Source organism: Vidua chalybeata, chromosome 7 (assembly GCF_026979565.1).
Source record: "Vidua chalybeata isolate OUT-0048 chromosome 7, bVidCha1 merged haplotype, whole genome shotgun sequence".
Lineage (NCBI taxonomy): Eukaryota > Metazoa > Chordata > Aves > Passeriformes > Viduidae > Vidua > Vidua chalybeata.
Window position 1 is genome coordinate 19,639,475 of NC_071536.1, and position 27,978 is coordinate 19,667,452.

The 27,978-nt window shown below is 37.9% G+C and overlaps 2 protein-coding genes across 3 annotated transcripts; one reads left to right on the plus strand and one right to left on the minus strand.

Moving 5' to 3' along the window:
- Positions 1-26,838, plus strand: FASTKD1 (FAST kinase domains 1). 2 transcript variants are annotated; one of them, XM_053947096.1, is made up of 18 exons: positions 1-294; positions 1,459-1,601; positions 3,172-3,258; positions 4,015-4,519; positions 4,883-4,951; positions 5,852-5,977; positions 7,160-7,558; positions 8,672-8,782; positions 9,765-9,896; positions 10,866-11,352; positions 12,096-12,210; positions 12,665-12,793; positions 13,564-13,695; positions 14,707-14,820; positions 15,100-15,241; positions 16,210-16,327; positions 17,353-17,462; positions 26,777-26,838. In XM_053947096.1, exons 4-17 carry the CDS (start codon positions 4,185-4,187, stop codon positions 17,440-17,442), a joined length of 2,499 nt encoding a protein of 832 aa, XP_053803071.1. In that variant the 5' UTR covers positions 1-294; positions 1,459-1,601; positions 3,172-3,258; positions 4,015-4,184; the 3' UTR covers positions 17,443-17,462; positions 26,777-26,838. The 2 variants fall into 2 exon arrangements, with proteins under 2 accessions (XP_053803071.1, XP_053803070.1); XM_053947095.1 differs by lacking the exons at positions 1-294; positions 26,777-26,838 and having other exon boundaries at positions 1,454-1,601; positions 17,353-18,009.
- KLHL41 (kelch like family member 41) lies at positions 19,546-27,974 on the minus strand. The gene is made up of 6 exons (XM_053947098.1): positions 26,161-27,974; positions 23,309-23,466; positions 23,111-23,218; positions 22,099-22,284; positions 21,404-21,550; positions 19,546-20,588 (listed from the first exon to the last, which is right to left on the minus strand). Exons 1-6 carry the CDS (start codon positions 27,268-27,270, stop codon positions 20,477-20,479), a joined length of 1,821 nt encoding a protein of 606 aa, XP_053803073.1. The 5' UTR covers positions 27,271-27,974; the 3' UTR covers positions 19,546-20,476.
- Positions 27,975-27,978: the final 4 nt, after the last annotated feature.

Here is a 27,978-nt window from a genome sequence, read left to right on the forward strand (position 1 = left end):
ATGAAAGTTTATATCAATGCCAAAATTGTGAGTACCTTCTAAATTAACTAAGACTGGCACTGAAGTATGTACTTCCTTTGATGGGTTTTAATTCAAACCAGTAGGCATTTGGGTCAGTAATCGCATACATAGTGGGAAGTAATGGAAGCTATGTGACTGGTTGATGAGAAGTTTGTTAGAAGTAGAAAACCCAATGATCTCCTTATGGTTTTCTGGAAAAAGAAAAAACAACACCAAAACCAATTTAAAATGTGAAACTTGACACCTGTGACTTCTGAAATCCTGAAGAAGCTGGTGAGTGAACATCTGTTGATAAAATCAACACTGGCTTCAGCACAGCATGCTTTGTTAAGTCTTGCTTTCTTCCCCTATGTTTCCAATTTAAAATTTAACATAATTTGATCTAGCATTTTTAATTTGGTTTAGGCATTGTTTTATTTTATCCCAATGTACTTCACAAGCCAGAAGTGAAAAGTTCACTGTAAATGAAAAAATCTGTATGATTTTTGAATCTGTATGATTTTCATTTGAAAGTAAATGAAAAATCTGTATGATTTACAGAAGTCTCCTTTATATGAACATGGAATTGTTTTCTGCTACAATCCATCTCAGATGCCTTGGAATTGTTATGTGAGTTTGCACAAAGCCTGACATTCTTGAAAGAGGTACTTTATGTGCCACCGTTTGAGCTCACCTGACAGGGTTTGGGTCTCTGTTACTTGCATGCCTGTGTAAACTGTAATGGGGCAATCTGGAATTTGTTAGCAAGATGATACAGAACCTGTCCAAATTATAAATTCCACCATTACAAAAATCCAGTTTAAAAAAATACATGCTATTTTTCTAAAATACCACAGACCTATAATAAATAATTTAGGGTCTATTCTATTAGTTTGAGTGAGTTCCATATTCATAGGTATCCAATATATTAGGAGGTGTCTATCAAAACAATACAGCTGGTCAGAATTGGTCATGGTCATAGTTCTAGTTCTGTTTTTTGGATAGAATATAGAGCAATCTGAGATTGTTATCATTCTTTCTAAATGTCTTTGCTGCTATCAATGGTGGTGAGAAAAGGTCCAGAAAGATGACCTGGAGCTATGCATATTCCATATAAGCAACATACTTGTTGCAAGATATGTTAGATTTGTCTCCCAAAACTCATTCATTTAAAATTTATTATTGTTGCAAAGGATTAAAAAATTTGTAAAATGAAATAACATTAATTGCAGTACAACAAAGCCTAGCTCTTCAACTTTACCCTTCCGAACTTCAGTCCCTTTGTGCTTTTCCTAGGCAGGGAAGACTTTTCCCCCCTTCAGAATGAATTATCAAAACGTTGTTTTATTTAATATGCAATAGTCAGTATGAACCTTGGGCCTTTTTAATTATTATTTTTATTTCCTTTGGAAAGTCTTAACTGGTGGATTTTCCCTTTCTCCCTAGGCTTCCTGACAGCTCGTGGGAAATGCTGTGCCTTGGGGCATGCGCACGGTGAATGACAGTGCCGGGGCACGTGGAGCGCTGGGGCTGCAGCCGGCCGCGTTTGGAGGGAGCGGTCTCCGGCTGTGGCTCGAAAGCAGGAAGGGTCCTGTACAAAGGTAATCTGAGAGCTTCTCCTCGGCTCCGCTTCTGCGGAACTGACACTGGCTCCTTTGCTTTCTCGTTTAACCCCGCCGGGTGGTGGAGTTTACTCTGTGACGAGCCCTCGCCGAAGCCAGCGCTGGCAGCCGCTGCCGCCCCGCGCCGGCCGGCAGCTGGGCCGTGCCCGCCCCCTCGGTCGGGCGGATGCACCGCCTCTGGCCTCTCGGTGCTTCCCGGCGCATCCCTCCCGCTCGGTGCCTCCGGTCTTCCGGTGCGTCCCTCCCGCTCGGCGTCTCCCGGCCTCCCGGTGCCCGCCGCCCGCTCGGTGCCTCAGGCGCGTAGGGGGCGCCCCTCAGCGGTGCCGGCGGCCCCCCGGAGGCGGGAATCGAGTCTGGCGGCACGGGTCGCCCCCTTCCTGCGGCGGCTCGGCCCCTTCCCCCGCTCTTTCTGGGGCCCTCTGGGTCAGAATTCCTTGCGGTGACGGAGCAGGCGGCGCGCCGGTGGGAGCGGGCAGGCTCTCCGCGGGAAGCCGCAGAGCGCCAGCGGTGCGGCGCTAGCGCTCGTACCCGGGGACAGGGCTGTTCTATTGCCCGTGGCTGGGCTCACGGGAGCTGGGGCGACTCGGTACCTGTACTGCACAAGCAGCTTTCTTAAGGCTTAGTTATTTAAATCTCTAGTAGTTCTTATACTTGAGGAGTGGTGAGTGTCCACATTTGCTCTTTTTTGGGAGACTTCCTGGCTCACTGTGCTTTGTAAAACAGTCTTGAAAGTGCTTATAGTGTTTCAACCGATAGAAAATAATTTTAAAGACCTTCTTGTCCTTCTGATGTGTGTTTTGCATGGTAAGTAGCACATCTTAGAAATAGTTGTTTAAGTAGATCCAAATTTCTCGTTTTACTCTATGTAACTGGATGTTTGAAAACATCCAGTGTTTTCTATTGATGAACTTTTTGAAAGATACTGGAATTTACTATGATTTAAAATAGTATAAAAGTCTGTGGTAAAGCACTTGCATCTGCTCAATGGGCTAGAGGAATATTTGGAAGCTTCCTGCAAGCTGTTTAGACAGAGATAGGGAATGCAATGTGGATTTATGTGGACATGTGGATTTACACGAAACTGATTCTGAAGGTGTTTGTATTTTCTTCAGGTATCTACTTTATCCTGACTTCTTGCAGCTTAGCTTGCCACTACTGTAGGAAGTGACTTCTTTCTAAAGGCAACTACCATATGGAAAAAAATAAAAGCAATATCTGAAAAGGGACTATAAAAAAATCATTATTATAAAAAGTACTTCATACATAGTACGTGAAAAATTTGTACCTCTTTTTTATATTCTTTAATTTTGAATAAGAAAGAAAAGATTTCTTATTATAGGAGATAATAAATTAAAATGACTTCAGTTTAGCTTTGCTTGTATCTGCCCCAGTGTCAGTGACAGCAGTCTAGTGCAATATTCTGTATAGCTTTTTGTTCTAAGAAGAGGATTGTACAACTGTCAAAGGAAATTCACCTATATCCATCTTTCTGGAATGATTTCAGTACCTTGCACAGGCTGCACAAATAAGCTTTTTTCTTCCTCAACAGACCTAGTGGGTACTGCTGCCATCACCTTGATAATGTTGCACTGATGGAATCATGCCTACAGTTGAAGAGCATTCAAGTTTGCTGAAGGTATTGATAATTTTAGTTGTTAATGATTATATCTTCTAAAGCAAGACTTCCATCTTTTCCATGGTCTCTGAGTTGAGGGAATTTGATGAGGCTTCTTTGGTGTACTAAGACTTTTATCACTAGTGTACTCCAGCTTGGAATCAATTGTGTAGGTTGTAGAATATATAGTTGTTAGCACTCTGTACAAACTGGGGTATATTCTAAGAAGACAAATGAATACTCAATAAATTTCATTGCATAAAGCTGTAGCTTCTATTATAATTTGGAATCAGGTTGCTTTTCTTTAGTGCAATGGCAATTTCAGTTGATGGTGTATGATTGATCAGTATCCTGTAATACAAAGGTGATCAACCTGCTCGACTAGAAGCCATCTCACTTCATTTTACCACCAATAGTTGTATTTTCTGGCAGTTCCTGGACCCCAGTTTGGGATTATGGCCTTGTGAGAGCAAGCCTCACTTAGTCATGCAGTGCTGGCATGTTAAAATCTTCAGCTTTTCCTTCTCGGTAGTAGCACTGATAGCACATGTGACCTTTAAAGGCAGTTTTCTAAATTTGAAAATTTACCAAGTGGACTAACTTCATAGTACCTGTGAGCATGTAAGTTGTTAGTTGTTGGGAGCTTTTCTATAAGAAGAGTTCAGGCTGTAGGTTCTTCTTAAGTTTACCTTACTTAGAACATCATAATGTAGAGACACTGATTTTTACTTTGTTGTTGTGACTGAAATTAAGTGCTTTGATACTTTCTCATTTCAGGTACCTCAGAATTGACTCCTTCTTAATACAGTGACCATACGGGACCAAAGGAAAATGGTTTTCTGTTTTTCAAATATTTGGGTTTCTTGTCTGTAACAGCATGGTTTGCTGTGAAAAATGAAAGAAGAATCTTTCTGGACACTTTAAAGCTAGCTGGTAGGCGTAGCAAAATGCTTTGTTTGAGGCAGGTTTGCTTGTTCACACTGAGACGTTACCAAGCTCGGACTCTGTGTAGTGATCTGCTTTTGAGCCAGATAAATAACTGCACCCATGAAGATGAAGTGTTCAGCCTTGTTGGAAGAAACAAGGCCAGACTTTCTGAAAAGCATGTGGGAATTGCATTGAACATGCTGTGGCAATTTCAAAAGGAGAGGCCCTTTCTCTTAAGGACTAGTGACTATGTGAGAAATCACCCCCAGTTCCTTACCCTTTGCATTTTGGCAGAAAGCAAGGTGGAACACATGGAAGATGAGGTGATAGTGGACACCTTATATAGCATCCTGAGGTAAAGAGCATTAAATACATTTTGTATTTGGTAATAAAAAGAGAAGGAATTTTGAGTACAGAGCTATCTCATAAGGAGACTGTGATGAGACTGCCCTGCCACAGCTTCTGTACTTTTGACTGTGTGACACAGCATAATGTCCTGTGCCTCAGTTTTGGAGATACAGGCAGAATGGATCTGTTTTGCAGTCCCATTAAATATGTTTTATTATTATTATGGATTCTGATTATTCTTGCACAAATGTTTACAATCTGTTTGAATGGAGGGAATGATAGAAAAGTAAAACATTATGATAAATAATGAAAGGACATATGTCTTATTTCCTTATAACTATTGAAGTAAAGCATTGTCTTTATTTTGAAGGCTCAATGTTGAAGATGACATTTCTCTAGCAAAAGTGCTTGTTACAGAAGCATGGAAAAGATTAGAAAGGCAAGTATTGTCCTGCTGTGCTTTGTGAAAGGTATAAGTTGCAAGCATGATTTGCTTCATGTCAGGTTATGCAAGAGTTCTCAGAGTATTTATGTTTAAAACATAATATGAGTATTTTTAATGTCAGTTGCATTTTTTAAGGTTTTGAAAATTATACGTATAGACTTTGGTACACAAATGCTTGAGAGATTCAGATACTGTAACAGGGTCCAACATTTGAGATTTTGAAATATGTTTTCTGTGTAGATTTGTGTGATTGAAGTGAATTGCAGGTTTTCATATAAACAATTTTACCTCAGTGCTTGGTGTCTAGGTCTTACATGGTTTTCAGAACCATGCTTATCTCATTTTTTATAAAATCATTTTGTATTTAAACAGCAACATTTTCCCTTTGTGCATTTTGTTGTTGTGTTTTGTTGTCTTTTGATTTCTTTCTGGAGGAGGGATAATGTAGTTTTCATTCTTTAATCTTGAAGTATTGGCAGAACCGAGTGTCAGTCTTGGCACCAGCATCACAGAATTGCCTCTTCTTAATATGTGGAGCATCTTGACAAGGAAATAAATACAGCGTAACTTGAAAACAAAATTATATTCAAGTAATAAATTTCTCACATTCATTTTATCCATTTGACATTATTGCCTGAGAATATAATCTTTATAGAGTTCTTAGGCTGGTTAAGTGAAGGACAGCGAATTCTTGTAGAACTCCATATACACAACATGCTTTAATATTAAACACCTAGGTTTTTTGATTAGATACTTTGTTTCCTTGTTTTGTAATTTTACCATAACCTTGGTTTTTATATAATTGTTAAAATAGAGTTTTGTCTTTAGTTATTGAGTTATTGAGTAGAAATAAAAGCTAGATATCCTGTCTGAATGTCTTTAATGTCTTGACAGGCTTAGTTTGCCTGCTCTGTCTAAATTCGCTCTGTGCTTATACAAGCAACACAGGCACTTCAGTCCCATAATTGGCCAAGTAGCTCATATTGTGGACATGAAACTGGATTCTATACAGGATATAAGGTAAGTGTCAGAAGCAGAAGAAGCAAAATGTTGCAATTACTGGTCTGTCTTTTCTGAAGACTTTCCCTTTTTCTCAACTGAAGGTTACTTTGCTTCAGCTGGGGGTTTGTGGGAAAGAAGTGTTTTGTATTTGTGCTTTGATTGACACGAGAATGCATTTTCCCAATGATTTTGCAAAGAATTTCTTTATAACCTGTCTAAATGATTGAAACTATGGCTTGATTGTTTAGTTTATAGAAATTTAATTAATTTCCACTGTTACACTTACAGTACAGCAGATATTTACAATCAGTGTTATCCTGATTCTAAATATGGACTTTTTTGGTAATTTAGAGGCTATTGACTCACCAGAAGATGCTTTTCTCCCTTTGTTCTCCCTTGACATACATAGTTTCTCTACCATGACATGTCTTTGTTATCAGCAGTAAGAGGTTTTATAACAATATTGTGTTTATTTATCTTCAGAGCATTGTTTTTCTGGTCAAGTTGAATTAATAAATTCTCTTGTTAGCATGTCTAGCATATTACCTTCATATTCAAACTACTTTAAACAGCTCTAGTCAAAGAAGACCAAGCTCATTTTTTCTTGTTTCTGTTCCCCTGGGGCTGTTACAGCAAAGGCTTCTCTTTCTTTTTTCTGCTTTATATAGCATCAGCAGTCCCAACACTGAGTTTTTCACATGTGAGGAGCCTGCTTATTAAACTCCTTGAACAGGACTGCATTTCTTTACTGAAATCACTTTCTCTGTGGTTGTAAGTTTTATTCCCTTAGGAAGGGATTCTTTTTTTAGGAGTGGCAATGACTCTTCTCCCCATCCTGTCACTTGTGAATTGATTTGGCTTCTTTAGTGTCCGTTGAACATTAAAGATATTTTTGCAAACATGAATCAGGCAAATCAGGGTCTTGCCTTAGGCAAATGCTTTTATCATACGTAATTTTGCAAGAGATGGCTGAAAAATTCGAATCATTTCAGAAGTTCGCTGAAAGCAGAATTTTTACTTTAGTAGGGTAAATGGTTTTTACTCATCCATGTTTTCTGGATTAGATTTAAAATTCTTTTTGCACAGAAGCCAACAACACCTCAACTACCATTCCTTTCTTTGTGCACTTCATTTAATAAATATAAATTGTATTGCTTACTATGTTCAATGTGTAAATAAGAAACCTTTTGAATTTTTTAGGATCTTGTCAGTTTTGATGATCAGCATATCTGAAGTTATCACAGAGAGTTTTCGAGATCGATTACTACACAAGGCTGAACAGCTTTTAGAAGAAGAGCATGAGGTCCACTTCAACTATGCCAGAAGAATACTCCAGTTTCTCCAAAATGTTAAACTGAGATATCATCCGGTGCTAGAAAAATGCAACAGGATTTTCCTTGAAAGTGCCTCCCATCTTGATATACACAGTATTAATCATATTTTTGGACTATATGAACAGCTGGGTTTTGACAATGCTGAATTTCGCTTGATTGCTAAACAGCTGCTGTCTGAAACTATAGATGATTATTATGATCCTGAAACATTTGCAAAATTATTTTATTCTCTTGGGCCTATGGCAGAATCTAAGGTTAGAGAAAGGTAAGTTTATTAATAATTTTGTCTTGTTTATGATATATGCATTCTTACACAGAAATTTAAAATGTACCAGTGTTTGGAGGAATTTGTGAGCCCATCTGTGAGCTGAGCCTTAGGTTTCCTGGTTGTAATGTAGCAATGGATGATTTCATCATGGAAACACTGTCAAAGGAGTATGTTTTGTTAAGAAGTTGAACAGATCATCAGTCAAGAGGGGTGTGAATGCTGTTATGCAAGGCCATCCTGTAGCTCTGTCTCTTAGACTACAGCCTTCCTTTTCACACTGGGTGGTAGTAAAAACCTTGCTGTCTTTCTCCTGAGAAATATAGGCAGTGATAGGTGTTGCTTTTTCCTTTTAAGACTGTCAGTAGCTGAAAAAGCCTGAGTCTTGTCCTATACTAGAATGCTGACATCCTATTCTTTATCGTCATCAGGGAACACTTCAGCATTTATTTAGAGCATAGTATTGTGTGACAGATTTTTTTTTCCTCTGCCTGTTTTTCTTGTGCCACAAAATCCTATTCGGGGGTGATACTACTCATGGATCTCTCAAAGCCTGCAGTTCTAGGCAGAATTTTCTGTATTAATTACAATGAGTCATATTTTCATACTTCTCTTCATTAACATTTTCTTTGTTCAGAGATTTGGACATGCTGCAAGCCTGTGTTGGTTTTGCCATAGCTGATTTAGTTCCAAAAGTTTTTCTTAATTGTTTTTTTAAATTTATATTGTGTGTGACAAACATTGGCTTTAATTACCACCAGTTCAGTTAATGTTTGATTCTGTTATCTGTAGCTTGCTGATTGATCATGAACTGTTTTGTGTCTTAGAGTACCTTCCCTACTTCTTATCTACTTTTAGAATTGTTAGACTTGCTGTTTTCTAACATCAGAACAATATGCACTGGTCCAACACACTCACACCCCTATATCTGTCTATCTGTGCTAGACAGATCAACTGTTTAGAAGTCCACAGAATAAAAGTCTCTAGTTTGTGAGAATTTTGCTTCCAGAAATAGTATTTGGTTATTTTCCTCATAGGTAAAGAAAATGGCTGCTATGTTTGCCAGAGATTTTCAACTGTTTTTCATTGGAAAATATGTCTTTTCCTCTTTAGGTTGCTGGTACATGCAGTAAGCATGGCAGAGGAATTTAGCAGTCACCAAGTATTGATGATACTGAAGACTATGCGGAAAATGAAATGCAGAAATTCTCATCTACTCAAAAAGTAATATTTTTGATATTACTAAGAAGTTGTATTCTCTAGGTAAACTTCCATTTAGTGTGGAAAACCATGACATATCCAATAAGTTAGGTGCTGTGGGTGTATCGCTTGCACACAAGTGCTTATACACTATAAATTATTGGCTCTTACAGATTCTGGAATATTGTAGCTTGACCCAGAAGTAATTGAGGCAATTTAGGAATTTCAAAGAAAGGCATTTCACCCTTACCAAATTACTGTTGTATAGTATCTGTCTAATTTACAAATATGTGATCCTATTGCACTAAACTTAGCCTGTAACAATTACTGTAAACTCATGAGAGTGCAAATGAAATATGGTAAGTTGCAGAGAACGTGTCCTGTCTTGGAGATGAAGATGTAGCATTAGATATGTCAGAGATATAGCAGAGTTAAGTGCAGGTTGTGAACAGTTACTGGATTGAAGGTACTTATCAAGTAGATCCTTGAAAGAAAAAGTACATACTTGTGTCCTGTGGCACAAAGGGATACAAAAAGGAAGATCAGGTGAATTCATGTCTTTTCTTCCTGAGTCTCACTGTCTAAAGAAGGTGTCTAGGTGTTACATTTCCCTTCAAATCTATCCCCCTCTGCAGCTTTAGACCAACACAGCTGTAGCAACCACTGTTCTGTGAGTGTTGTGGTGCTGAAGCTCCTTATGCTGTTCTAGTTTATGTTCTTGGTCCACTCTAAATTTAACCAATTGTGAAATCTGCAACAGAAATTAGTAGTGTGAGGTAGCTGATTTGTCATGATGAGGACTTTAATTTTGCAATTCAGTAAGTGAAGAGAGGCTGCTCTAAGTGGAATAATGTCAAAATTGGTATGGAGATGAGTGCAGGTGTGTAAAACCCTCCACATAGGTACTGTGCACCACAAGACACCTCTATTTCTTGTGGCATGTTGGAGTTTGCAGTATCTTTTGAATTAGCTTAATAACATGTAATCTTTTCCTCTTTTTATACAGAATGGCTTCTGTTCTGCACAAACACTTGGATAGCTATCAGGTATTGCAGTTGGTAAAGTTAACACACTACTTGGTGGTGTTGCATTGCCAGGATCTGGAGCTATTTGCCAAACTAAAAATGTTACTATTAGGGTAAGTGTGTATTCTTGGAAATATAGCTATTTGAGTTTCAAACAGTTCTCTACTTAAGATTTTAAATAGCAGTCTAAGATGTTAGTGTTTTGTTCACATAAAATACAAAGAAGTAACAAACTTTTACAAGTATTTGATTCTATTAAACATGTAAATCAGATGATGGAAAGTAGATATTGTCTTGCCTATAAACCCAACAGTATCTGCTAACATATATGATACCTTTTAAGAGTATTTTTCCCTTTTTCTTTTGACCACTGTAATATAATGATATTGAAATGACAATAAATTTTGATTGGTATTTGATAGGATGGGTAGATATTAATATTGTATTTGATGTTTGACAGAAGAAGTAATGAAAAAGAGACAGAATGCCTTGGTTGGACATGTGAAAGTATGACACAGAAGTACTCTTTTGATTGAAGAACTGTCCAGTTAGTTCTCAGGCTTGTACAGAACAACAGAAAGTTGCCAGACAAGAGATCTTGCTTTCATTGCTCAGCCTCTATGGGAATGTAATGCCTTGGCTGTACATTTTTTTTTTTTTGGTGGATGATGTCTTCATATTCCTCAGACTCCTTAAAACCTGGTGCTCCCTAGGACCAAAATCACAGAAATTAACCAGGCCCATAAACCCACAGATAACCTTGACAAATGTGGACCTTCTGGCCTTACTAAGAACTTCTGTGTTTATCAGTAGCAGGTGGAGTCTCACCAGCTGACTGTGCTGCTCACTGTCTTCTTCCCCTTCTTCAGTTTTGAATAAATTAGAAGGAAGAAGTTAATCTCACTGAAAAAAAAAGATGTGTGGATTTTTGCCAAGTCATTAATATTCTGCTTACTTTATATTTGATGTGCAGCTTTTAACTTTGAAATTAGAAGTTTCAAGCATGTAATTTTTTTTTGTTTTATTTAAATATTCACACTTTGTCATGACTGATGGACTTTTTATTTCTATCTCTCTTCCAGTTATTTAAAATCTAGTGTGATACCTGCCGATATTGCAGCCATAATTCGTGTTCTGGCCATGCTTCCTTCTTCACAAGTGGAGGAAATTATTATAAACAAAGCAGCAGCAGCTTTGCCTCAATGCAGACTCCATCATTTGAATTGCATTGCTACAGCTCTTGTCAAGTGGAATCATCATGGCCAGTTGCACTGGCAAAACAGTTCTGAGCTATGTGCCAAGCTTCTGCAAAAACTAAATGACTGTGGATTTCAGAGGGTTCAGAAAGCCAACAACTTAAATCTTCTGTTGGAAGAACTTCCATATGTGAATGGAGAGTGGTTTGAAGAAGTCCTGAATGAGGAAACTCTGGCCATGTGTCAACACTTGATAGATCAAATAACATGGGCAAATGTTTTACCCTTGTCTTTTTTTCTCATAAAATCAGAACACCGTTGTCCTGCATTGTTTGACAGAATAGCGTCTGTGACTGTTGAAAATATAAACAAGGTGTCTCAGTTTTTCTTTCTATCTACTGTGAGTTATTCAGTAAGAAAGGGCACATTAGTAGTTGATATGTTTCAGAGCACAATCCACACATGTTTTTAAGAGTTTTCTTCAGTGTAGCTAATTTGGAGATCATCTTTTTTTGTTCCCACTTAAAGCTGTTTTACTTCTATATGTATAAATTTGCACTTATCATTAATTTTCATTTCTTTTTTTTTGTTCACTCAGTGTTAGGTCAGCCATAATCGTTTACATTCAACTTGGCATTTGACCATCTTAATTTTTTTTAACTTCTTGATAAATAATCACATGACATGGTGGATATTTTAACAGTATTAAAATATCTGTGGGGATTTCCCCAATAGCCCGTCTATTTGGTCAAAATTACTCTTTTTTTTCTACGATCTTTTTTCTAATTCTCAATCTGGTGTTCATATAAATCTTCAATTTTATTCTGTTGCAGTTTAGTTTCTTTAAGAAGTTTTAATGCAAACCTTCTCAAAAGGTTCTTTAAGTGTATAGAAACACTTGGATCGCCTACATGAAATAAATTTGAAGTTTTAGTTGTGGCTGCAATTTCAACAATTTTATTTTTTTTATTATTTTTTCCAGGAAAAGTTGACCAAAGAAAATAGTTCACCTACTCCTAAATCTCCAAATTCTGAATGAATTATAAAGCTTTTCGTATTATAAAGCAATATTATGATATTTTGCAGTAACTTGATTTAGGATGTCTTTTTTTTCAGATTCCCACCTCTGAAATCTATTTTATTCTCTTCCTTTTCTCTGCTTTGAATTATGACCTTCCTGACAATGAAGAATTCTTTAAGAGTTGTATCCAACATCTTACTTCTAACTTGAGTAAGTGCAATAGACAAATATTTTTACTGAATGAAAATGGGAATAGAATGGTACTTTGGTTAAGCAAAGAAAAAGTAAGTACGTTACTACTAATACTCTGCCTACTGCGGTTAAACCATGACAAATATTCAATTTTGGGTTATGTTTCACCTGTTAAATATGACTGTTGATAAGGGACTATCAAAAGATTTTTTGGCATAGTAAAATGTAAGTGAAAAATCTGATTAATTCACTGTGCTGTTATTGGATAGAATTGTTGTGTTCCCCAAGGAATTTGGGAACAGGATACATTTTGCGATTCATGACAAAGAAATAGTTAAAATTGTAGAGGAAGTGTGTATGGATTTGTGTTGTACATTAAGAGAGAAAATCAGATGATTTGAGAGGCCAGGGAAAGGGCAAATCCTTTCAACTTTGTTATGTGTTAATATGGGTTTCTCTCTGTTTTTTCAAGGTCATCTTGAAACTTATCACTTGGTGCTGCTCGGTCACGTTTTGGCAATGGCTGGGTATTTTCCTCCAGTTCTGATAACGACGATATTTAATGTTTCTTTCCTAAGCAAACTGGATGCTCAACTTAAAGGTAGTTATCTAGCTTTTGATGAATGTGATTGTGTAGCATTTGGCATAAAATGCTATTTGGACTTACATATGACTTGAGATATTGAATTACTCTTTAAATTATTTTGCTTTTGGGAAAGACACCCTCTTTATAATATAGTCATAGTTGGAGTGTTAAAAGGGCAGGAATGAACAAAAATATGTTCTTTGTTTTAAAAGTACAGACCTGTATTGCAGATGAAAGAAAGTAATATAAAACGAATTTTATAGTTAACTTATTGCACTCAATATTTAATAATTCTTCAATTTTATTGGAAATAAAATTACCTGACTGTGGTGTTTATTACTAGAAGTAGTCACAAAGCTGAAGGAATAATGTGGGATTCTTGCTGCAAGAAATGCATCCTACCTATCTCTTCTCTCTAAATATGAGACTGAGTGTTTGACTGTTTCATTCCTCTCTACCTCTACGTTGTTCATTATCAATGTACTCTTGCCATTTTGCCTTCAACTACTTAATTAAATTTACACAATAGGAAGCAATTTCTGTCTTCTCTCTTGCTGTTGTTCTTAATGTTGATCAGAACTGGGTTTTTTTCATTTATTTTCTCAGGGATTTTGAGAACCTTTCTAAAATTCTGCAGCATGAGTTATATAGATGCCATAGTATACAGGTATTTGCATTTCTAGTAAAAAATTCAGAGGTTACCATTAGTTCAATTTGTTGGATTTTTCATATTTCAGTTCACACATTTCTATGTTGTTTTTTTTTTTTTTTTTTTTTTTAATCAGTCCTGCCTCATACGATGAAGCAGAGGGTCCACTCAAGCCTCATGAAATTGAACAGAGCAGTCTGTCTGGAATGCCCAGAGTTTCACATCCCTTGGTTTCATGAGCCATACTGCCAACGTGTCTTTCATAACAGTAAGTAATTTAGGACAGGAAAAACTGCCCTTGTTACTCATAATAGTCTATCTTTTTAGAAATATACTAGATGTTTCTTCTAAAACTGTCATACTGACACTAGTACACAATAGAAGGCACCCCCCTCTCTGCTGTAGTACAACCACTTAGTATTGCTATTGGGAGCAAACTTGTTTCCTTGTGAGAATTAATGTAGTAGAGATGGGACATTTCTGCAGAAGAATTAAAATTTAAATACACAGAAACAGTGTATTTGGCATGAAGGATGGAAAGGCAGGAAGAAGATCATTCTGTATTGGAGGAGATGGGTCATTTTGCTCCCTGCTTCACTTACAAAACTGAACATTTGACTTAAATTTTTCAAGGTAAACATTTTTACTGCCTTCTTTTGAACTTGATCCTCCCTTCTTCCTCACAAGAATCAAGATTCATCAGGGATAAGAGATAGAGAAGTAGGCTAGTGATCAAGTGTAGCAGCTGAGATCTTTCAGAATAGTGATCAATTCAGAATCCATCTAATGCAAACACAGTATCTCCTCCACTAATTCTCATGGGGAGATCTGCTGTGCTATCTACAGACTCAGCTACTTTGTCTCTAACACTGAAGGTGTTTAATGCAGCAAGGTGTTAATCTGCAATGGGCAGAGAAGTGGCAGATAGTGTGGTATGGCTGTAGTAAACCCAAGGTGAGTAAATACATGTCCAAACATAACTAAAAGCAAACAAAATCCACCAGGTGAAACCTAAAACTTGAGGTTTTGTAGTATGTGAATGAAAAAATCCTGGGATCTAAACTCTGGATTTGAAATTTACTTAATAGCATGCAACTGCCACTTTCTAGCTAAAATATGATCACTTTATCTCTGAATTATGATGGAATAATACTTGGGATTTGTGGAAAAGATTAAATTCAGTAGCCTGGCTGTCAAAAATACAATGTCTGAAAGCACTATTTTCAGAATTTCGGGTGTAGAAGTTTTGATGTATAAATTCTTTATTTTGTCTTCGTAGGCATGAGCCAAATAAATCCACAGAGACAGCATATTCACAGAATGCTGACAGAGATCTTAGGGGGGAGCCATTACTCAAGAATATCTGTTCTCACACCATACTACTATGAAATAGGTGAGAAGTTAATACTCTAAAAATTGTTATGGAGTCCTTTCATATCACTGTTATTACCAAGATTAGGAAGCTCCTGGTCATATGGCCCCAAAATAACACAAGTTATTGCAAAGAAGAAATTGTTGTATAAAATACAGATTCCAAAACATTCTTTATAGTATAAATAATGTTGGGTATCTCTAATTATCGCTATCAGTTTTTCTAGAAGTAAACATTGTATGTATCAAATTCTTTCCTTTTTATTTTGTCAGTAAACAGGTTTGTTTTGTTTTCTGGCAGATTTTGAGTGTGTCCTGGATGTAAATAAAAAGCCTCTTTCCTATATGGCTCCGAATATAGCTTTGGGTGGTGTGGGGGGAATACACTTGAGATATGACATCAAGGATGAAGGGAGAAAGGCTCTGCCACCAGGAGCTCAAAGGTCAGTACATTGAATTCCTGCACATTAGCTCTTCCAAGCTTACACCCAGTTTAGACTGGGTTTTTGATGCTCATGTCCTGATGTTCTGTTCCTTTTTCCAAAGCCTGATGAGGTTTAGCCTTCTGGGGTGTGATGGGTTAGCCACAGCTGCTCCCTCCCATTTGCATGGCATGGCTCATGCCCCTGCAGTGTGATGGGGGAGAGAACGTGGCGGGTAACAGGAAGGAAGAAAACTCCTGGGTTGCAATTAAGACAGTTTAATAAGTGGAGGGAAAAAAAAAGGGGGAGGAAGAAACAAGGCAATCGATGGCCATGCAGTCACTTACAGCAGACCTGTGCCAGAGCAGTGGCTGTGTGGGGAAAAAGTCCCCTTTTCTTTACTGCTGAGCATGATGTTGTATGGTGTGAAATACCACTTCAGGCAGCTGAAGTTCCCTCCAAGCTGTGTCCCTTCCCAACCTCTTGTCAATGCAGCCTGTATGCACTGTGAGTGCAGAGGGGAAAACAGGGAAGGCCTTGATACTGCGCAAGTGCTTTTCAGCAGTAGCCAAGATACCGGTGTGTTATTGACAGTCACAAGTTCAAAACACAGCATCAAATGAACTGGTATGAAGAAAAGTACCTCCATCCCAGCCAAACCCACTACAGGTTCCTGACACGTGTTTCGTGCGATTGGAATACTGCTTTCCTCCCACCTTTTCAAATGCAAGCCTTGAAAATGCTGGTTAGCTGGTTTTACCATTGGAACAAAAACAGATGCAGGGAGAAAATGCTTTTTCTGAATTCAAGTATCTCTAGATAAATAGGAGGAAAATGTTTTGTCTAATTCCAGGGAGTTGTTTAATTTGTTTTCTGAGAATTGTCAGGTTTACCTTGTCTTGCTGCAACTATCAATACTGAACTAGAACTATCACTTCTTGCTATTCAGGTAGGTCCTGGAAGTAAATGCACATTTTTACTGTTTGCAGAATTGCTTTGGAATTTCTTGATTCAAAAGCTTTTAGCAAAGATTATTCACGTCATTTGAAAGGAGAACCTGCAGTGAAAAAGCGACACCTGGAAATGCTGGGGTACCGAGTCGTTCAGGTGAGCAGTCAGCAATACTTTGTGTCCTTTCTGAATTGCATCAGCAGTGCAAAATGATCCATTTTCCTCTCAACAGATTTAGAAACAGTTTTATCGTTAAAAGCACCTACTGGGGGAGAGCAATTTTTGTAGTTAGGGGGGAAACTCTAAGCTGTTCTCAAGATTGGTGTAAGGACTTCACAGAACTCACACCTTCTCTGAAAGAGGGTGAAGCAAAACTGAAGTCAAAAGGTCCTAGTCTGACCTTACTGCAGCCAAACTAGCAATCTGATTGTAGCCTCAGTAAAGGAGAAAAAGTCAAATGAGAGTTTCAGTTCAATTCACTGAAGATTTCTATGGTAGAAAAAGATAGAACACACCCTCCTTGAGTGATAAGACAATTTGGCAGCTGCCAGATGGGATATGGATGCTGTTTGTCTGCTGCAATGATAGTGTTGTGACAGGGAACACTAGAGGCCAGACATAATTCACCACCAGCACTGAAACATTTGGGAATTGGAGACTCATTAATGCAGAGGCTCCTATATATTTAATTACTCACCTAATTTTAGCTAGAATCCTTCTTTAAGCTTAGATTTTGTTGGTTGGGGCTTTTTTAAACAGAATAATCATATCCTTTTTCATGTTACACTACTGATACACCATTCCAGTCTGCTACATTACCATTCCAGTCCGATACATTAGCATTACAAACTACAGTGACCTGGGATTTTTCTCTCAATTTGGGTTTTAAAAGAGGGGAGGGTGTAATGGAGTTGTCATAGCCTGTATTTTGTGGGCATCTGTTTCATATCTCTGCAACTATGCTGCTTTTTGGAAGTAGATTGACTGTACTTACATAAAGGAGAATCTTAAAATAAGATGGATCTTTTCAGTATTAGAGTAAGACAGGCTTTTGGAAGGACACAGGTGGTAAATATCTTCAAGTGAAGAACAACATATATCGGAGAGCCTTTTCTTGGCTCTTACGTTGTATGTGGCTTATACCAATGTTAAAAGTCAGTTTGTACCATTCTGTTCTACAGATTCCTCACTTCGAATGGAATTCTATGGTTCTGTCAACAAAAGGTGAACAGCTGGAATACCTGAGACAGCAGCTGTATGGAATACAGTGATACCAGACACACAGCCTAAAGTACTTTTATAAAAACAGTTTATGTACCATCAAATGTCTCATAATCCTAGAATACTTAAGTTTCAAAAATCTCTTTATCTATATCAGCTGGGCCAAGGCTTGCCAAGGTCATCAGATGTAAAGATGATTAGGGATTGCAAAAGGCAGATCACAGTGGGCTGTGAAGATGTGATAAGGATGCTTAAAAATTCTCATTATCTGGAAGCTATTACAAGCACATGAATCTAGCAGTTTTGCAATCAAATTACACTTTATTTCCAAAATAAATAGCACAGAGACTTAGCCAGACATAAAACTCTCCACGGAAAAAGTTGGAAATACTATTGACTAGGAGAGTGGAGTCAGCAATGTACTGGAAATTATGTCTGTCCTCCAGCATGTGACAGAATGAGCAGTTAGGAATCGAACAGTATCTGAAACCAAGAAACTGAAACCAAGAAACTGAAATGCAGATTTTCTAAGAATAAGGCTGCTTTTAGAGCCATTCAGTTTCCATTCTCAGAACAGAGGTACTGTGGGGGACTGTGCTGGGGCAGAGTATTGTGTGGTGAGGAACCCCCAGCTGCTTCTCCTACACTGTGATCTGGTGTGTGCAAAAGAATGGCTGAGCCTCCTGGAACACCTACACATACTGGAAAATCCAGCCAGCGTTTGTGCAGGAGTTATAAGACACAGATGTAGAAGGAAGAAGTGGAATAGCCAGGAGAATGTTCACTGTACAGCAGTAACTGCAGGGGCATCATGCTTGATTAATCATCCCATTTCCAGAGGCAGCTACATTGTACCTATAGCTGCCATCACCTTAGGGTGATTTACAGCTGTGCCTGTTTTTTCACATGTGCAATGAGGATATGTTTTCTTGCTTATTTAGTAGAAACAGGACACATTCTTTTAGCACTTCACCTGAAACCTGGCAGAGATAATCAACTGCGTATCTGAATTGGCCATTATGCATCTGGCTGTCACCTATTTTTTTACTATTCAGTAGTAGAAGAAAAATGTTTTATTAACTGAATGCAAATCAGGAGGGGAATAGAAAGTCAGGAAAAACCAATAGAACTGATCTAATCTGCAAGGTACTTTCCTCCTGAGGCAGCCCTCATATTTGTGGGATGACTGACAAAACTAGTAGATGGTAGTCTAGACACTTGTTATCAAATGGACTAGGGCTCCAAGATGTAACGATTGCTTTGAGGAAATGTCATTGAAGGTACAGCACATAGAAAGATTCTGTATGCATTATATTTTGTATAAAATGGAGAAGACAATCACAAATGTAGGTTAGTATTTCAGAAGGTGGACTGCCTGTCAAAGAGGTCTCACATGACTCTGCTTCTGTACAGACAGCCTTTAAATAGCAGCCTTGGAGTGTAAGAAAGGTGGCAGTGGCTGAAGTTATCAGTCAGGGTGGTCGTGTTTGAGCTGAACCCTGCTTTTCGGGATTCTAGCAGTCACTGTACCAAGCCAGTTTTCTTCAAATTATGTATGGATAAAGTTATGAGTATGCACAATGGGAAGAGGATTAAAACTTGTTATGAGTGGTCCAGAAAGGGCATTGAAGAAAAGCAAAAAAAAAAAAGCAATTCAGTAAAATGTGTTGTTCTTAATTCTTTGCACTCATTCTTTCTATATTAAATCAGCAAGTGTTAGAGCAGATGAGTGGTATAAACCAGTCATCTAACTGGAGCCAATAAAAATAAGTGGTAAGCACAGCTGCAGATTTGGGTACTGAAGGGAAAATGCCCCACAGATTAAGTACTAGTGGGCAGTAACATACTGAAATGAACTGCGATGTGTGCCTCTGCACATGTTCTGTCTCAAAGGAGAGCAATGCAAGAGGTCATTTGATAGTTGGTATTGCTATTCAGTCAGGTGTGGTGGCCTTCTTTTCCAGTTTAGATTGAAATTTATGAAATCCTTTAGATTGATGACACCCTCTTTATGGAATGGAGAAATCCTTTGAAGAGATACTCAACAAAAAAATGGTAAGCAAGCTCTGAAGGAAACGGAGTGCTCTATTTTGGGCAAAGGCTGTACTAAGAGATCTGTGTCCTGTCAATATGATAGCAATGATGAGCTAGTCACTAAAAAAAGATGCCATCAAGTGATACTTTTATAGTTTTAAAAACAAAGTTTAATTGTTAAAAGTTTCAACGTCAAAATGCATCAACTCTATAGTAAATGAAAAGGTCCTCTTTGTCACAGATATTTGCTAAAGATAGTTCTTTTAGGACTTTTTCATGAATGCTTGTTATTGGCCTCAGATCTCTGAGAAAAACTTCCATAAAATATTTGCTTTGGAAATAAATATAAAAGCATTAAAAAAGTGGAAAATCCTTGTTATCAGAAGTCTAAACATAGTAGGTAAAATAGTAGAGTTACTAACTTTATGAACTTCTCTACCCTCTCCTCTGTTTACTAGTACAGCTTTGGCTGAGACTGGCTTTTATTAGGCCACATAATATTAAGCCACTTTTGTTTAAAACATTCATTTCAATTCCAAGCTAAATTTTTTTGAGGTCTGTGATGAGAATATTTCCAAGATATTGCTGAAGAGTGAAGGATTTACATACATTACTAAAAGGGGAAATCTGGCCATACAAACAGCCAGTTAGAATAAAATTAGCTACCTATAGTTCTATTTAACTTAACAATTAATTCATGCACATTGTTTGGAGGACAAGCCACCAATACCTGGATTGTATTGAGTGCAAGGGAGGCTAACTAGTGTTGTTTGCAATTCCATGGAGTGGAAAATTGAGTTCTTGCCAAAATCTTAATCTAATTAACATTAATTATAACCCTTTAGAAATTTAAACACTGGCAAAAATTCAGTGGTTGCTGGTTAGCTAGGAAGTATCTTAAGAAGTGGACAGACAAATGAACTATTTAACAGCTCCCAGTGTGACTAGTATGATACTATAAAACTGTACAATTTGGGGACATTTCCATGCAACAACACCAGAAGAGCCTATCAAAACTCCCTCACCATATCATATCTTCCAGCATTTTGTTTACAGTTTGGATAACTTGAAGAGGTTTAAACGTGTGGCCAGGCACGAGGCTCCAGTGGCGTATCGGATCTCTTTCAGTATGCCAACCCATTCTTTCTTTTCATCATCATACCTGCATTAAAAAAAAAGTTAGAAAATAGCTTCTTTAAATTTGAGTTTGATGCTTCAGCACACATACATGAAAAGGAGGATAGTCCACCTGTTGCAAAGGCTTGTAGCAACCATGTGCTGAAGGGTGTCACAAAAGGCTGCTTTTGTCTTCTACTCCAGAAGAGAAAGATCTTCTTGCACACAAGCTATTCTTTTCCTGGTCCCTAAAGCTTGTTGCAGACCTGTGTCATGCTTTAAAAAAGCTTCCTCCTTAAGCATTCCTTCTGAATTTCTTCAGATTCCTGAATATAAAGTTGCAGAGGTTTTCCCTGCCAACCAAAGCTTCTGAATTTACATTAGCAACTAAGAGTTGCAGCAGAGATATGATGTCTCATCACTGCTGCTGTGATTAGCTCAAAAAAAACCTAGAAGATAGGGACTTCTGATTCTCTTGGAACAGTTACTCATTTGACCATCAACACATCAGTATGTACAGGTCTCTGTATATGCATGCTTTTCTGCATCACAGTGTCACAAAATAATTTTTTATTGGCAAGGCTAAACCTGCCAAGAGATGCCAATTTACTCTTCTAAAGAAGCTGAAGATTGTGACTTGGACTGGTCCAATAATTAGTAGGAAGTAGTCATTAGATCCGGGTCTCATGTTTATTTGTTACTTTCTGACAAACTTTCTTATCTGTCAACAAATGCTTTACAGCCTGTGCTATGGATCATTTTCAGAATTAAACAGAAAAATAGTGTTAGCCTCCAGTGTCTACAAACCTCAATTTTAGATAAGACTTTTGACCAGGAAAGAGTGACTAAAATTAAACTTACTTCCATATGTCAGTGACTTCACTAGGTGCAAATTCTTTAGATTCAAGCTGAATCATTGCAAAGCCTCCAATAGCATACAAAGCTCCACTTAAAGTGACTAAACTAATGGAACTTCTCTCTTGGGGAAATTCAGGCATTATCTCCCATCTAAGGATCAAAAGAAAAAGTCAAGTTAAACACATAAGAAATATTGTAAACTGAATGCACTAAAATACTTCTTTGGGCAACAAATCCAGGTACCAAGACCATGGTTTAGTAAAAAGAAAAAATTCTGAGACTTATCAGCAGTAAGTTCCAATGTCCATCCCCTCAGGGACTTCTGCAACTCTTAAGTGACACACTGTTAAGACATCTCTTCTCATGGACAACTTCTTACAGATTCTCCAATTGTTCAGTAATATGCTTCATACAGATATATTGTTCCCCAGTTATTCTCATTTCTCCCTAGAGTTTCCAAAATGCTTATTTATTTCAAATGGCATTAGCATAATAATTGGAGTGTGCAGGGGTGCAGGAAAAACGTCTGTAGAGACCCGCTCTGTAACCTCCTGCTGTTGCTGCTGAAGATGGGACTATAGACCAAATGTGTCAGTGGTAGTATAGGTACCTGAACAGCTTTATGACTCTTACCTCAGGGCTCCTAAAAGCCTAGATGATAAAACACTTGATTAAAATAGGTTCAATATTGTACTCACTTATTGGTGGTCAGATCAAATGCTTCAACAGATGCAGTAAGGCCTTCCTCAGTGACACCACCTGCAATGACAATCTTGCCCTTATGGATGGCTGTTCCAAACATCGAACGAGGCACTTTCATTGGAGCCAGGTCTCTCCAGTCTCCTTTCTTGGGATTGTACACAAATAATCTATTAGTGCATTTCCTGGGGAGCAAAAAGAAAACTGGTGATCATTTCTAATGAACTTGTGACTTGTTCCAAGTAGATCTAATTGAGGTAGACTGTAGATCTCTTCCCTCTCCTGGAGAATCCTTTCTTGTATCTACTCTGAAAATCCTTGCAATGTCTACAAAGTATTACTCACATCCATAGGACTAAATCAAATGTGGTTTACATTACACAGGGCAGCCATTTCACTGTACTTTTGAGGAGAAAGACAACATCCTTTCCGAGCATATTGTATTTAGATGGATTTGTAGAGGAATATATAGCAAAGGTCATGGAAAGATTATGATGGTGTTTTGGCTGTTATGACAAACCTTTATCTTAAATATCCCCTATAAAACACTTAAAAATTACCACTCTGTGTTCAGTGTGAGTGAAAACTTTTGTTATCCTAATGTCATACCCAGTAAGGTATAACAGGTTATCACAGGCCAGAAAACTGGAAAAACTGAGACTGTAATTCCAGGGCACCTAGGTATTTCTATCTGAAAGGAAAGAATACTTTCAGTGAAGGTCCTGATAGCTATGTATTACTAATTTGTCTGTAGTGTAAGTATAATTTGCCTTGGAAATAAGTATGGTTATTAAAATAGCAAGTTGGATTACAATTTATATGTAATTTACCTTATCGCCAAAAAATACATCATACACACCATAACGTGTTCCTCTCTGCCAGACTGTTAGCAACCTTAATCTAGAGATGCAGAAATGGGAAGCCCTCATTTCTGAGTGTGAGGACATATTATCTATTTAAGGACTAAGAAGATAATGTTATTAATTGTCATAAAAAGACTTAGAAACTCACTTATCATCAGTTTTTCCACCAAGACAATATATCAATCCATTGTTTGAGATAGTTGCATGGCCATATACTTTGATGGGCAGTTTTTTGATCTCACCCCATTTCATTGCCCTGGAACAAGAAGATCACTGTTAGGTTTTTTTCAACTAACAATGGGCCATCTACATGTCCTCAGTGGGCATAATTAAATTTGAAACATACACAGGGTCATAGCACAATACTGAATCTAGTGACTCCTCAGTGCGAAGGTCCTTGCCTGCTATTACATAGATCTTGTTGTCTGACTCTCCCAGCCCGAAGAGACACCTGGCTGACGGCAGTGGAGGAAGAGCAACCCACTCACCAGCAATGCTATCCAGCTGAAAGAGCATCAGAACAGGAAGGGTTAGGAAAGGCAAAGAAAAAAAATCCACACAATGAATATTGTTCCACAGAATTTATCTACTGGCACTCAGTGTCTCTCAACAGCAAATCTGCTTGCCTGAACAATGTGCCCTTCCCTCAGTGCAGCTAATGAATGATGTCTTCTACCCACCCATGCTTCATTGTGCTGAGATCTAGCAGAGTCAATGCCATACAACTCTCTTTATGTCTGCACACCCTCACTGTTTCCTTGCCTTTTTATTAAGCTCTTCTTCCTTACACAAAGATCCCTCACTCTCCGTTCCCTATCTTGTTGGAAAGAACAAGGGTTTCTTCTTCCTGCCCGAGGGAGCAGCCACTCCTGCAGTTCCACACCTGTATGTTTAGCTGGTTGTGCTCATCACTACAGCGAGGTGCCAGACAGCTTACACGGTTCTTACTGATCAGGAGTCATCACATGGCAAATGGCACAGATGTTTCTCTTGCAATCCCTAAGGCAACAGATGTGTGTTTCATCACAAATGCCCTCAAAAGTTCATGAGATCTCTGAAGACACAAAAACCACATCACTCTTAAGCAAAATAGGAAATCACTGCAGCTCCCTTGGCAATAATATTGATGCCATTTCTACTGTAGTATTCTCAGGGCTCTCAATTAATTAACATCCAGTATGCTGAAAACACCTAAGGAGAAGCAGAGGGCAGCAGTAGGAGGACAGATGGCAAAATAAACCAGGACTTTCCTAGAACTGTGGTGCTTATTTTTTGTTTTAATCTGAGAATTTGTGATTGAACCTGAATTACGTCTAACATTGAAAAAGAACTGTTTTCTCAGACCTACTGCATATAGATTTGCTGGACATTGGTATAGGAAGGGAGGGTAAGATAAGAGTTTGTGTGGATGTAAAGGCATTTGATAAAAAGTAAAAGAAAGTTCAGTCAAAATAAAGTTCAGGATTTAGCTTGGTGACATTCTTCTCCCAGAAGTAAGTTCCACAGTCAAGATTTCCATGCTCAATGCATCTCCCAAATTTGACAGACCACTCCTGTTGGACAGAAAGTTTTACTGCAACAGTGAAATGTAGTTCGTGGACATGGATTTCCCCAGTAGCTGTATCTGGGTGGGGTAATGAGAAGATGTACCCCTCAGAGATCACAGCTTACTTCATAAGTCTTCAAGATGAGATATCTACTGCTGATAGGGCATCAACTTGTCATGCATTTTCGAGCCAGGGGCAGCCTTGTTTTCTCCCAGGTTGCAAGCTACCAAATACAATGCTTCACTGGTGGAAAAAGGAAGATCAGCAAGTGAAAATTGGTTTGGCACTGCATTAATATTTTGGAGAGAAAAACAGCCACATGGGTAATGCAGACAAGTATTGTAACTATAGGGAATAGCAGCAGTAAGCAAGCTTAAAGATGACAAGCAAACGAACATGATTTCAGGAAACAGATGTCGACATATAAAGTAAAATTTTGAAATCTTCATCTAGTTTTAGTATCGCTCTTGAGGTTTAGTTTCTCAGAGGCCCCTTTCTAGTAGCCTGAGACTTATTCAGTTCTGGACTAAATACACATTACTACATCAATATGTTATTTCTATTGGAAGAATATTTCTGTAACAAGTTTTTCACTTCAGTGATTAGTGTTTTACACCTACATAAGGAAATGAAAGTGTTAGTCCCTCCCCTACAAAGACTTCCCTCTCATCAACATAACAAATGTCTGAAACCAAATCTTTTATTGTGTGTGAAATGAGTGAGCCATACTCCTATAAACAATATTTGCATTTTTTAATATCTAAACACTTCAAAATTCTATCACTGCTTATTACTGTGCTTTATTTCATATTGAAACAGGACTTACTTTTACTCTTTTAGGCCAGTGTGCCTAAAGAGAGGATGTGGCCAGCAGCATATTGCATAATTCAGCACAAAATAATTTAAATATACACCAAAGCATGTAGCTAAAAGCACAACAGACTTAGTTTATGGTATAAGCACGACAAACTGCATTTCTGCTAATTTTCCTGAAATACATTGTGGAGTTACAATTAGTATTAATCAGCCTTATATTATACAGATTTACAAAGATGTACAATTACACTCAGTTGAAACATGGTATTTAATGTACTGACACTAACAGTTTGCTGAGAAAAAAAACCTTCTGCCTCTAAATTACATATTTATATGGTCCTTAGGCTTTCAAATGTAGATATAACACAAAGGACTTCTGCAATTTTAGTGGCAGAAATTGCACTTAAAATACACACATTACTGCTGTCATGAAAGTATTTCAGATGCAAAAAAGAAAGACATCAGATCTAAACCAGCTAAAGCACTCCAACTTTCATCAGAGTTAATAAAAATATACAAAAATTATTTTACAAAAATATTATTAGACCTAAATTTAGACATCTGTACAATGAAAAATCTGGGCCTTAATGAAAACCAGTGCCTAGACAGAATATACTAATATTTTTAATATTTTCTGAGATCTCACCAGGGGTTAATCTTGAAAAAGAAGATGCAAGGCTCTCAGTTTCATTTCTGTCTCTGAGACAAAAATAACTCTCTCTAGACACTTCTCTCCATCTCCATACAAAGACACTAGACTTGCAGAGACGCAGAACACTTTTCAGTAACCCTTATAAAGCACCTATTATTATACCAAAAATTATAAAGCTTGTACCTGGAAGAAGTATGACTGGAAAGGCTGATCCTTGTTCTCCTCTTCCACATAGAGTCCTCCAACAATATAGACCTGATTTTGTTTGGTGACTATACTGGAATGATTTCTGGGAATCTGTTCTGCGAGGGCTGCTAGGTAGCATTCATTTTCAAGAGGATCATAAGCTACTGCAGCAGTGTCATTAACCAGAAGAATCAGGTCTTTGACGAACATGCCATGCCTGGGAAGGTCATTTAGGTAGCCAGGCAGTAAATCTTCATCTCCTACATCGCCATTCACCTCCCCTTTGGTTGACTTTTCCGTGCTTTTGCTAGAGTCAGGCAGTTTTCCAGCAAAAGCATCCTTAATAATCTTAACCTTTTTCTGAAGATCTGAGTTGCTTTTAATTATATCATCTTTCTCAACCTGTTCTTTGAAATATTTTTCTGGCATTAGACGAAAACGTATGCAGTCAAAAATTTCCCCCAGGCTCTTTACTCTGTTCTCCTTGTCTGTTCGGACCCATCTCATTACTGCTTCAAATACCAGTTCTTCCTTCTCTACGTTTAAACTGTCAGGTGAAATAACTGAGATAAGTTCATGAGGGGCAAGCTGCATGAAGTCCTCTTCTTTGCAGATCTGCACAAAATGATCTGAAACAAAATCACGGGCAGAAAATGCAAGTCTTGGGCAATCAAGCAGAACACCTAACCGAAGGATGGCCAGACAGTTACCAACAGCCAGCCTCTTCTGAAGGTAGGAGACACACACAGTGAATACAGAAGGGATCTGAAAGCGGCTGGCCAAAGCAAAAATATCTTGCACATTAGAATCATTGAGATCAATACTTGCTGAATAAAGGTATTTGACAATCATATCCAGGATGTTGGGGTCAACATTATCTAGAACTACTTCCTTCTTTTTCTCTTCATTTTGCTCAGATAAGAAATACTCACGAAAATAAGGGCTACATGCCGACAGAATCAATCTGTGGCAAGGTAGGCTTCTGTCACCAGCTTTTAGAGAGCAATCTACAAACTTTTTCTCTTCAAGAAGTTCCTTGAGGCCATCCTGAAGGAGAGTGGATTGGTAAAGTCTGAGCTCTTCAGTGAGTTCCCTTTGGGAATCCATTTTGCAAACACTTGGGAAAGGGGAGGGAGTAGAAAGCTTTAGCTGTTGTCTGCCCAAAGGCTGTTGTCTGTAAAAAAGGCAGACCAATGTGCTTTTTGCCCTGCTTGAAGCCTCTGCAACTTAATCTCACTAGCTAAATATAGGTACATGCTCTTACAGGTTGGAATTTGGGATGGACGGTTTGGAAAAACAGAGTTGCTCTTGCAGCTGTCAAAGACTGAAAGAAGCAACTGTTGCTCTTAGTCACTATGGTCAGGTTTTGCCATCATCCTCCACATTGAATCAGTAAGATTATGTGCAATGTAATAAATTACTTGACATGAGTAAGGACAGCAGAATCTGACCCTCAGTGAGACAGCTATGAGCAAGATTGCACAGATACATGTTACTAAATATTCTGAAACAGAAATATTATTAATCGAGTTGTCAGTTTTTACTGCTGTTCACTTTTTCAGAGTTGCTTAATACAGCTCATTGCTGCAGTCATAAGGGTAGTAAAAAACTCCGTAACTTTGTATTGATTGCCCTTGCTCTAAGATTATTTTTATACATAACCATATCACATATACAACTTCTTCAGATATTAAGGCCTTGAAATTTTGGGCTGCTTCTTAATATCCATTTGGTTTTAAACCAAACACTACTTTTTAGACATAAAATATGTGTTATTTCAGGTAAAGTTTTGCTTTCCAAATAATTCAAATTGAA

What these genes read in the sequence shown, in the direction of transcription:
- FASTKD1 (XM_053947096.1), top strand. Translation starts at nt 4,185, where the DNA reads ATGCTTTGTTTGAGGCAGGTTTGCTTGTTCACACTGAGACGTTACCAA. An exon ending in GATTCTATACAGGATATAAG is followed by an intron (nt 5,978 to 7,159) that starts GTAAGTGTCAGA and finishes TGAATTTTTTAG; the next exon opens with GATCTTGTCAGTTTTGATGA. An exon ending in GAATCTAAGGTTAGAGAAAG is followed by an intron (nt 7,559 to 8,671) that starts GTAAGTTTATTA and finishes TTTCCTCTTTAG; the next exon opens with GTTGCTGGTACATGCAGTAA.
- KLHL41 (XM_053947098.1), bottom strand. Translation starts at nt 27,270, where the DNA reads ATGGATTCCCAAAGGGAACTCACTGAAGAGCTCAGACTTTACCAATCC. An exon ending in TCCAGTCATACTTCTTCCAG is followed by an intron (nt 23,467 to 26,160) that starts GTACAAGCTTTA and finishes ATGCTCTTTCAG; the next exon opens with CTGGATAGCATTGCTGGTGA. An exon ending in GGTGGAAAAACTGATGATAA is followed by an intron (nt 22,285 to 23,110) that starts GTGAGTTTCTAA and finishes TTTGCTCCCCAG; the next exon opens with GAAATGCACTAATAGATTAT.